This window comes from Octopus bimaculoides, chromosome 9 (assembly GCF_001194135.2).
Source record: "Octopus bimaculoides isolate UCB-OBI-ISO-001 chromosome 9, ASM119413v2, whole genome shotgun sequence".
NCBI lineage: Eukaryota > Metazoa > Mollusca > Cephalopoda > Octopoda > Octopodidae > Octopus > Octopus bimaculoides.
In genome coordinates, this window is record NC_068989.1 from 84,892,802 (window position 1) to 84,904,630 (window position 11,829).

At 39.7% G+C, this 11,829-nt stretch overlaps 1 protein-coding gene across 1 annotated transcript in view; it reads right to left on the reverse strand.

Annotated features, from left to right (window-relative positions):
* LOC106878492 (ubiquitin carboxyl-terminal hydrolase 40) overlaps positions 1 to 11,829 on the reverse strand; it is a 46,621-nt gene that overhangs the window by 13,354 nt on the left and 21,438 nt on the right. The window contains exons 11-19 of the mRNA XM_052970937.1: positions 11,289 to 11,509; positions 9,706 to 9,887; positions 7,928 to 8,009; positions 5,772 to 5,940; positions 4,846 to 4,936; positions 3,814 to 3,887; positions 2,297 to 2,486; positions 1,027 to 1,150; positions 536 to 605 (exon numbers count right to left, since the gene is read on the reverse strand). Coding sequence (XP_052826897.1) covers positions 536 to 605; positions 1,027 to 1,150; positions 2,297 to 2,486; positions 3,814 to 3,887; positions 4,846 to 4,936; positions 5,772 to 5,940; positions 7,928 to 8,009; positions 9,706 to 9,887; positions 11,289 to 11,509 — 1,203 coding nt within the window. The remainder of the gene's footprint in view (positions 1 to 535; positions 606 to 1,026; positions 1,151 to 2,296; positions 2,487 to 3,813; positions 3,888 to 4,845; positions 4,937 to 5,771; positions 5,941 to 7,927; positions 8,010 to 9,705; positions 9,888 to 11,288; positions 11,510 to 11,829) is intronic.

The window sequence follows — 11,829 nt, forward strand, 5'->3', positions numbered from 1 at the left end:
AAAAACTACCAAAAAAACATTTACCGAAAGCTGTATTAATTGAGAAACCAGTGGTTTGCCGTTAAGTTAAATGTTTTTAAGAGATTAATTTTGAAAGCTGCATTTCCTCGCTTTCGGTAAATATGTTGCTTATTTTTTGGTAGTTTTTGACTTATTTAGTCCCTCTAAGCGTGAGGCATTACTATATAGTTAATGCCCTTATATAAATTATATATATTTATGGGAAAAAAACAATGAGTTTTTTTCCTTATGGGGTTTTTTCATGCTGACTACTTGATAAATTCTTATAAAGATTTTATCCTATATTATATTATATATATATATATATACACACATAGATATCATCATACCAGCATGGAAGGTAGACGTTAAACAAAGATGACAATGAGGTGTGTGTGTGCGCACGTGCATGTGTAGGCATGTATGTGTATAAACTTGCTCTCAGTGACATGAGACTGTGACATATGGTTTCTCAGAACATAAATGGAACAGGATTAAATTTTTTAGTCTAATGTAAAGAAGTAGTAAAACTCACCTGACAGCAATTGTCCACACATACAAGTAGCTTACTTCTTTTTGTAATTGTCCAGTCTGTCAAACTTGGCCTGTCAATAGAAAAAGGCGAGGGTTAAGATAAGGGGACATAACCGTGCATGAAGAAGTTTGTATAGGGACTCACTGTACAGGTTCATGTAACCAATGTTGCTGAGAAAGGGAATTTCGAACATCGTGGATTATTAAATAAGGGTAAGCCATGGTTAGTTGGGGGCAATGCTGAGTAAGATTTTGCTGGGTAGATAAATCTAATGTTCATCTATCGTCAGACAGATGAAAGGCTATTTTTCTGATACTTAACAGTTTTACCAATCCCTGCCCCCCACCACCAGTAGTCAATAAAAAAAAAAGTAAAATTTTAATATTTATTTTTTGAGTGGCCCCACTACCAAATGGTCCATGGGCCAGTGGTTGGGGGTTCTTAGCGTATAACAAATCAGCAGGAGAAACAGGTGAAGAGGGGATAGTTACCCAGAGCAGAATTTGTCCTCCACAACCAGCTCATCTCCATCAGTAAGTCCAAGAGCAGACAAGGTTTGGTCCTCATTGCTATTGTTGTTGCTGTAGCAGATCTCAATGGCAGACACTTGGCTTCCTAAGAATGAGAGAAAAAGGAAGAGATATATAGAGAGAGAGCAGGGTACCATGAATGTAACCCACAAGCTGAAAGGCAACACACTTGATACAGTAGAAGGGAACATGAGACCACATGGCTGTGAAGTGAAATTCCTTATCACAATTATCAGCTTAAAAAACTGCCCGATAGGGCGGATTTTAAGCTAGTATATAGCTTTTAAGCAACTGAACCCCGAATAGGAAGATCTGCAAACAGGTCTCTGACTTGTTTTGGAAAATTTGTTGCAATTTCTTCCTCCAGAGTCATATCCCAAGGATGATCATATTCGTCGCCAAAAAATCACATAAGAAAATCGCCAAAAATAATCGCTGAATATTGCAATTAATTTAAATTATTCCCAAAATTTATTTCCAAGTTATAAAAATTGTTATCATACAAAAAAATGTGTCACAAAAAAATCACTGAAAACAATCACAGTAATGGAAACTTGAGAAACCAAAATTTCAGGATTGCAAGTCCAGATTTGGCCTGGAATGATTTTAATTTATTGTGTCGGTCTTTAGATTATAAAAATTGTTATACAACAAAATCACGTAGAGGACGAAAAAAAAAAAAAAATCGCTGAAAACAAGTGCAGTAACGAAAACTTGGGAATCCAAAATTTCAGGAGTGTGGGTCCAGATTCAGCCCAGAATGTTTTTAATTTTCTCATGGAGTTGGCCTGATCCCAAAATAGTATATGTTGGGCTATGGCATCTAGGAATAAAGTCGAAAAAGTGTGACACACTGATATTCGCATATATTTTATTAGATATATATATTCTTGTGAAGAATATATATTTGTGAAGGTTGGTAGCCTAGTGATTAGGCTGTTGCACTCACAATCACCAGGTTGTGGGTTCGATTCCCAGACTGGGTGTTGTGTTGCATTCTTGAGCAAAACACTTCAAAGTTGCTCGTCCTTCCTTTTGACCAGTGGGGAAAGTTTGGCCTGCTTGCCTAGCCAGCAGGGTGGCATCATTCAAAGGCTAAAACAATGCACAGCACATTGTGACCAGTAATGTATAACAACATCTGACCAGTCATGTGATCATGTGATATAGTCATGATTTAGCCATGATGGACAAGAACATACTGAAGCATCACCTACATACATATATTTACCTGTTTGCTGAAGTTTCTTAATGCTAATCTTCTTGACCGAGACACCAGTTCGTTGACTGACCAGAACTTTGAAGTCAGCCATAGACAGAGACTTGGAGTAGGCATGGCTAAACTGGAGAGGGTTACCATATATCACAGTCAACAGAATTGGTTCACTCTCTATACCTACTGGTATCTCCTGCTTCTGAACCTAGAACAGAAAGAGCAGAATAACAGTCCAGGTTATATAGTTATGATAGAAAAGGAGAAATATAGTGGAGGAATGAAAATGGATAGAATGGCAGGCTGGGTCATAATATAGTTGTTCAAAATAGGAAAAGAGAATACAGCTGGGGGATGACAATAAATAGAATGGCAGACTAGATCAAATTATGCTGGATTTTTAGCCCTGAGTCAACTCTCAACAAGCCGAATCATGATCAAGTGTTTTAGCTGTGATCATTTTGTCTATAGGCATACATAAATAGTGTCTGACTTATACTGTTTGATATCTCATTCTTTATGCAAGACTAAGGTGTGATTGTGCTTTGAATAAAATTTGGTTATCATTTCAGCATGTCAAGCAACCACATAGATAGAAGCTCCTTATTGTCTTGTGTTTGCATATATATATATCATCATCGTTTTGACATCCACTTTCCCGTGCTCGCACAGGTTGGATAGAGTTTGAGTCAGACTTTCCTATGGTTGGGTGCCTTCCCTGTCACCAATCTTCACCTGTGTCTAAGCAAAGTAATATTTCCCCATTGCCAGACATGTTTCCACAATATTCAAAATGAATGATTTAGCTTGTCAGACACTAGCAGTCACTTACAGCTATCACACGACATCAAGACAAGACACACAATGGATTTTCAGTTTCTGTCTACCAAATCCACTCAAGATTTTGGTCAGCTTGGGGCAATGGTAGACAACACCTGCCCAGAGTGCCATGCAGTGGTTGGGAGGCAAACTTTCTTAACCCCTGCACCTGAAGAGATATTGGTTCAAGATGAGTAAACAGTGCTATCTACTTTGGTTGTGGACACCAAAATTGTGATTAAGATTTGAACCTATGACCAAGTGAATAATCAATCACCCAGCATCTTAACCTCACAGGCATTGTGGCCTCTCCAATAATTATGTCGCAAACACTGAGAAAAACATGGATGAAGGGCCGTCCCCTCCACATATCTACTGATGGTTGAGATTGAGGGACATCAAACAGATGTTTACAACATTATCATCATTGTCTTTTAATGTCCATGTGCCTTGCTAGTATGGGTCGGATGGTTTGACAGGAGCCGATGTGTCCAAGGACTGTAGCATCATGCTCCAACATCAGTTTTAGCATGGTTTCTATTGTTGGATGCACAGCATGTACTGGGTCGTTTTTTTTTGTTTTTTTTCATGCCACCAACACTATTAAAGTCACAATGTATCTCTCAGAAACAAATGACCACTACATCTTTGACTTCACAGATGGAACTGGACAATGGCTACTCTAAAAGAACAACAATGAAGATGATATCACTTACCTGTTTCCCATCCCAAACAAACAACTTGGTACCATATTTGATTGGCAAACTTTCTATCACTTTGCTATCATCAGCTGCAAAATTCAAAGACAGCAAAATAAAAATAATAATGTTTCAAATTTTGGTCCAGCAATTTTAGGGGTGATGAGGTTAATTAATTACATGGACCCCAGTACTTGACTAGTACTTTATCTTACCGACCTTAAAGGGATGAAAAGCTAAGTTGACTTTGATGGGATTTGAGCTCAAATGTAAAGAGTCAGAAGAAATACCACTAAGCATTTTGTTTGACATGCTAACAATTCTGCCAGTTCAATGCCTTAATAATAATAATAATAATAATAATAATAATAATAATGCTTAACTATTAATCACATGTGATTGTGACTGAGTAGCTTGTATCATGCTTCTAATTAATTTAGATGCCAATCTAAGTGTGAGAAGACACCTTCCTATTGAAACATTAAGGATGTGACAGCGAGATGGAGAGTGGGCTGCACCAACACAAGGGTCGGTAAACCAGAACAATGTGAAATGATAAACAATGTTCAAATACATAAACACAGTCTGGTCTAGGAATCGAACCTGTGAACTTCAGATCCCGAGTACAACACACTAACCACTAGACCAAGCAACTTCACATAATGGTTTCTGATTTTGGTGAAAGACCAACTGTTTTGAGAGAAAGGGCTTAGATGACTAAACTTCTTCCAGTATTTGACTAGAGTTGTTTTTATCAACCATGAAAGGATGAAAAGAAAAACTTGACTATGACACAATTTGAAATCAGAATATAGAGAAATATTGCATGTTTTTCTGTAAGCAGAACATGCGGGACTAGTAGCTAACTATAATGGATAGTCTTAAATTTAATTACATTTTATTTCTATCACTAGCAACTTTATCTTTCTGGCTGTTGCAATGACTGAAAGACTGATCCCTGCATGAGAGAGAAAGAAACAAGAAAAGAGAGGAAATACAAATGTGGAAGGTGAAAAATGTGCAGGTAGGGAGCAGAGACCTGTCACTTACCCGATAAATGTTCATACAAATGACAGCCAGCCACAAGCTTCTTCAGTCGATGAATATGTATGTCTGGTCCTTGGACAGCATTCTGATCCAACTGCAATTTATACAACATAGACATCACCAGCAGAGTCAACAACAATAATATTGAGGAACAAGGGCCACCAGTTTTGGGGGATAGGGAATGATCATTGCTAGTACTTGACTCTTACTTTTTCCTTCCTTTGGCCTTCAACTTCTGATGACGTATTAGAAACGCTGTTGTAATATAGAGTGAGTCTTAGGCGTTCTAAACTTCTTCATGACAGAACACAGCCAATTTCTTACAGAAAGAGAATTGACTCCAGAACTGGGCCTGTGCTTTATTGGCTCCAAAAAGACTGAAAGGCAAGGCTAACTTCATCAGGATCTCAACTCAAGCGTTCAGAGAAGTGGAACAAATCAGATAAGACATTATATCCTACACACCAATGACTTTGCCAGCTTTACCAGTTATATACTGTTACATATATCAACCCAACAGAATGAAAGACAAAATCAACCTCAGTGGATTGGCAGATTCAGTGGAGCAGGAGACAAAATGTCATGAGCTACTAGTCAGTCTTATTTAGGTTATGAGTTTTTGTTACCATCTGCCCTTCCCAAAACAACATTATCTATTAACCCATCAGTCAGTCTCTACTCTTTCTATATATCATTCCCAATATATCTGCCCAACCTATCTTCTCAAGACACAACATACCACACCATCTGCAACCCTCCCACTGTATATCCTCTACCTCCAACCCATCACCACTCCATGCCAATTGATGCAACTCTTCTACCCAAAAACCACACCATACCATTACTGGCCCACCAACCACACCAACTCCAACCCAACTACCATACACACCACCTCTCACCATCACACAACACCATTCTTATTGACATACCTCTCTCACAGAAGCCTTCAACTCAGCCACAGTTTTCCGTTTATCCATGACCAGGGACTGGAAAGGTTGATGGTTTTCACAAGGATGAAGTGCTCCATCTCGGTACTCGTAGTAACAGGAGTAGTGGATCTGTAAAGCTATTTGGTGTATAGAGCTATCATAGGTCAACCTATAAAGAGAAAGGTAAATAAACAATCAGATTTAGCCAAAAAAAAAAAAAAAAAAGTACATAATATTCAGCATTATAGGTACAGGAGTGACTGTATGGTAAGTAGCTTGCTTCCCAACCACATGGTCATGGGTTCAGTCCCACTGCATGGTACCTTGGGCAAGTGTCTTCTACTAAAGCCTCAGGCCGACCAAAGCCTTGTGAGTGGATTTGGTAGACGGAAACTGGAAGAAGCCTGTCGTATATGTATGTCTGTGTGTGTGTGTTTGTCCCCCCCAACATTGCTTGACAACCGATGCTGGTGTGTTTACGTCTCCGTAACTTAGCAGTTCGGCAAAAGAGACCGATAGAATAAGTACTAGGCTTACAAAGAATATGCTCTGGGGTCGATTTGCTCGACTAAAGGTGGTGCTCCGGCATGGCTGCAGTCAAATGACGGAAACAAGTAAAAAGAAAGAATAATTACAACTGAAGCAAAACATAACTACATCAGTTGTTAATTTCTACAATTAAACTTTACCTCATCACTGGATGTAGCAAGCAGTGACTGGGACATCTAACTTAGCACCTATGGAAGATAACTTTTGTGCCAAATTTTAGCCTACATCAACTTAACTATGATATGTAACTAACATTTCCTAACCTTGCGTCATCCACTCCCAACCTATACAACACACCAATTCCACACAGTCTCCATGAGCAGAAACCGTGAAAGCATCCTCAAATGGATGCTTTCCAGCCAACCATCATTAGCATGTCGAGTAGGCATAAGATGAGAGGAGCATGTGCTTGTATCTGCCTGTATATCAACCCATGCCAGCATGGGACAGACGGTATATGTGCACGCACGTGCACACACAAATTGTTAAATAACATTCATCTTGTATGGCTAGGATGTGCTACTTTGAATAAGACATGACCTGGCCTGTGGCAACTTCTGCCAATATAGAGACATCATCATCATCGTTTAACGTCCGCTTTCCATGCTAGCATGAACCAGATGGCTGCACCAGGCTCCAATCTGATCTGGCAGAGTTTCTACAGCTGGATGCCCTCCCTAACGCCAACCACTCTGAGAGTGTAGTGGGTGCCTTTTACGTGCCACCGGCACGAAGGCCAGTCAGGAGGTACTGGCAACGGCCACGCTCAAAATGGTGTATTTTACATGCCACCTGCACAGGGGCCAGTCCAGCGGTACTGGCAACGAACTTGCTCGAATGTCTTTTCACGTGCCACTGGCACAAGTGCCAGGAAGGTGATGTTGGTAACAGTTGAAGAAAAATAAAAAAGAACTAAAAATGATGACACTTCTCAACCCTGCAGTACAAAGTGGTACATTAATTTTGTCAGTCAGGGAAACTGATGCGAGCAGAATTATGTGCAAGGGATGGTGACAGGAAGGGCATTTGGCCATAGAAAATCTGCCTCAATGAACTCCATCTGACCCAATACATGAGAAAATGGGTGTTAAAACAACACTGCTGCCAATTGTATTTGTAGGCCAATAACTAGGAGAGAGATGGGCTCTAAAGTTAGCTACCTTGGTTACACTACACAAAAATTAAATCTTTGGGACAATTTTATCAATAATTATATCTACACTCTCTGAGTGGTTGGTGTTAGGAAGGGCATCCAGCTGTAGAAACTCTGCCAAATCAGATTGGAGCCTGGTGTAGCCATCCGGTTTCACCAGTCCTCAGTCAAATCGTCCAACCCATGCTAGCATGGAAAGCGGACGTTAAATGATGATGATGATGATGATGAACAAACCCTTTCTGGGGTGGTTGTAAAATTAGAACCACTACAGTTAGATTGTCAGTAACTCAGCCCCTTCAAGCTCAACCTGAAACCCACTTCTCATGGTACACAAGTTTATTTTTTGCTAATATAAACCATGGTTAGTTTGCAGAGAATATTAATCGATGGTGGAGAAGATAAGAAACCCCAGTTTCTTAACCAAATCAAAGAACAGAAAATACAGATTTACCTTTCCTTTTCAATGTTTTTATTATCGAGCAAGGCCTTCTGCAGTAAATAACCAGGAACCTTGTAAGCAGGGTTGCTCCAAGCTGACAACCAATAATAATAATATAAAGATGAATTAGTTCACAGATTTAAGATCACCACAAAACTATTATGAAGAAACACATCAATAACAAGAAACACTGTTAGTTTTCTCTCTGTTGTTGCATATTACCCTATTTCCCAGTATATTAGTTGATGTACTATGTTGCGTTAACATTCCAACATTGTTACCATCTTTCCAAATCTTGTATTTCACATGGAATTTGTGACTCGGCAAAGTCAGCTTGGTGTATTAATCAACATACTATTTTTTGGTGTAAATTTTGACCTGATATTTGACTTGTATACCAGGAAATATGGCAAGGCAACAGATTGGTATACTTGTTAGAGCAGTGGGTAGAATGCCTGAATATTTTGCAGAAATTTGTTCCAACTGTTCTGAGTTCAAATCCCACCAAGATCATTGGTTTGGCGCATTTTTATTGACCCCCTTCAACGAGAGTGATGGAGTAGCAGAATTATTAGAGAGTTGGGAAAGAAGCCTTGAGGCTAGCAATGACAGATACCTTGAGACCAGTAATGACACTGGTACCAAGCTGTGTCAGTCCAAGTTGGTGACCTTTCCCTTATATAACAGTGATATGGAGGAGAAAATTGCATGCATAGGCAATTGCAACATTTCTCCCAAAACCTCCAGCCCAACCCTGTACATATGTGTAGATATATGATCGACATTGACTGACAGAGGTCCTGTATGCATGCATTGGATGGTAAAGAGCAATGGCATGTAGCAAAATGCTGTTCTGTGAGAGACCAGTTCAACTCATGCCAGCAAGGAAAATGGCAGTATAACAATGATAATGACAAAAATATAATGCACCCATTACCTGTTTTGGAAGATTTTTCTTTTATCATCATCACAATCATCACCATTTAACATTTGTTTTCCATGTTGGCATGAGTTCACCAGTTTAAGAGGAAGTGGTGAGCCAAAGGACTGTACCAAGCTCCTATGTCTGCTTTGGCATCGTTTCTACAGTCAGTGGCCCTTGCTAACACCAGCCACTTTATAGAGTGAAATGGGCGCTTTTTATATGATGCCAGCACAAGTGAAGGTGCTAAATAACTTGCAAAACAAGACCCTTCTCAACTGAGTGGGGTGGCTTTGTGCCAGGTGACAAGAGGTTCAAGTACAATAGAGGGATAGATTATTGCTTCAAATATGATCTATGTCAACAGACACACAACACGACATTTTGTAACCCTTTTGTTACCAACCCGACTGAAACTGGCTCTGGCTCTGTAGTACAAATGTCTTTTTTTTCTTAAGTTCTGAATTAAAATCTTCCACCAAACCTTAGTCACAATTTATGTTCCTAACACCAGCTTAATGATAACCAAGTTATTCTACTAAATTCTTTGTTATATTTAAAATAAATTGAAAGAAACACAGAGCTTCTCAAAATAAATACAGTAACGAAAGGGTTAAGGTTGGAATTGATGAATTTGCAGTCAGTAGTCCAAAATAGTAACTTTATATCCATCATGACTCCCCTCAATACATACACACATACACTAAAAGGAAAGGAACTTGAAGAAACACAAAAACGTCCAGAAAAGACTAGAGAAGCAGGAGAAAACATCAATATAGTTAAAAGTTGTAAAACAGCACAGGAGAGAATTTGGAGTGAATTAGGGTTATATGTTTCCTATTCACTATCATTTGATAGTTCTACTCACCTGAGGGTGGCCGATGGGAGGTTTTACGGTAAAACAGCATATAGGCACTTTCGCGACCCATAAACTGTTTCTCAATGTCAGCTTCATTGATGGGGCTCACATCAGAGTCATCAAAATCAAACCAACCACTGCAGGGTTTCCTGGTTGGTACAGCAGCTTCTGGTCCTTGTGGGGGTGAAACACTGACAAAAAAAATAAATAAATAAAAAAAAAGGTATTTCTCTATCACATGATATGTGTGTGTGTGTGTGTGTGTGTGTGTATAAAAAAGTGCTGAGTTCTAATTGTGGAGGGTACCTGTAGAAGGGGTAGACCTAAGAAGACATGGGATGAAGTGGTAAGAAAGGATCTTCAGACACTAGGCCTCAATGAGGAACTGACAAGGTATCATAAGTGGTTGGCATTCGGAAGGGCATCCAGCCGTAGAAACCATGCCACAACAGATAATAGGAGTCGGGACTGTTCCATGTCAAACAGTCCAACCCATGCCAGCATGGAAAGAGAATGCTAAACAATGATGGTATGTATAAATGTGTTAGTAAATATACACACATACGCATTGTATACACGTGCATGAGCACATTCGCATGGACATGCACCACACGCAGATATACAAAGACGTGAGTGTCACTGACAGCAGATATGATAAGGTGTTGAGGGTAATGGCAAATATGAGAGTGTGTTAAAGATGAGGTATGGCAGTCATACGATGCAGTTCAGAGAAGAGAGATATTGAGAGGCACAGAAGGAGGGGGGGGGGTGATCAGTGAAAAATAAAGCGGGAAGCGATGATACTGAGAATGAGTAATGGATGTTAAAAGTGGATCCAAGGAGGTGGGGGGGAAAATGATATATTAGATAACTTAGTTATCAAATTTATCATCGTTCATCATCATCGTTTAATGTCCGCCTTCCATGCTGGCATGGGTTGGACGATCTGATTGAGGACTAGCGAACCAGAAGGCTACACCAGGCTCCAATTTGATCTGGCAACAGGCAGTACTGGCAACAGCCACGCTCAAAATGGTGTTTTTTATGTGCCACCTGCACAGGAGCCAGTCCAGCGGCACTGGCAATGACCTCGTTCGAATGTTTTTTCATGTGCCACCAGCACTAGTGCCAGTAAGGCAACACTGGTAATGATCACACTCAAATGGTGTTATTTATGTGCCACTGACACAGAAGCCAGACAGCTGCTCTGACAATGATCACACTTGGATGGTGCTCTTAGCACTATTTTGGCACATCATCATTTAACAACCATTTTCCATGCTAGCATATATTGGATGGATTGACAGTAGCTGGTTGCACCAGGCTCCAATTGTCTGTTTTGGCATGGTTTCTACAGCCAGACGCCCTTCCTAATGCAAACCACTTTACAGGATGTATAAGCTGCTTTTGACATGGCACCAGATATCAGTTTTAGTTATACAAAAATGGAACGATCATAGCTGGAACCCTTGTGATTATATATATATATATATATATACGTGCTGGATCAGAGCTGATTTAGAGGTTAGACAGTATCACCACCAACACACATAGTTGTCAGAGGTTGGGAAATGGTAATGATAGACACTTACCCAGAATTGGAACTAAGATCGGTGTTCAATGTAGTCTGAGTCCCCTCAGCTGACTGTGACTTCTTGGTTAGAGGGGTGCTGAAATCAGGGGAGCTTGTTGCATGTCCGTTAATTTGTGGAGACTCAGAATTTGAGTCATTGCTGGAGTGTGGGCTGGAGACCAGGGAGACAGTAGTGTTGTCTGCATTGAAATCAAACTTATCGGAATGGGAATGCAGGAACTGAAAACAAGAATGGAAAAAAAATTTTTTATTTCTCACATAGAGAAAAGACCAAATATTGTGGCAGTGTGGGGGGGGAGCTTAGTTAACTAAATTAAGCTCAGTTTTGACTGAGACTTTTATATTATTAACTCTAAAAGGATAAAAGATAAAGTTGACCCCTGTAACATTTGAACCCAGAATGTAAAGTGGCAGAACAAATACTCCGAGATATTTTGTCCAACGTTCTAATGAGCCTGCCAAATAATAAGGATTTCTTTTATCGCTACAGCTCTCTCCCAGAGCATTCAAATTTGAAGAAAATGATATCAAACATGTTA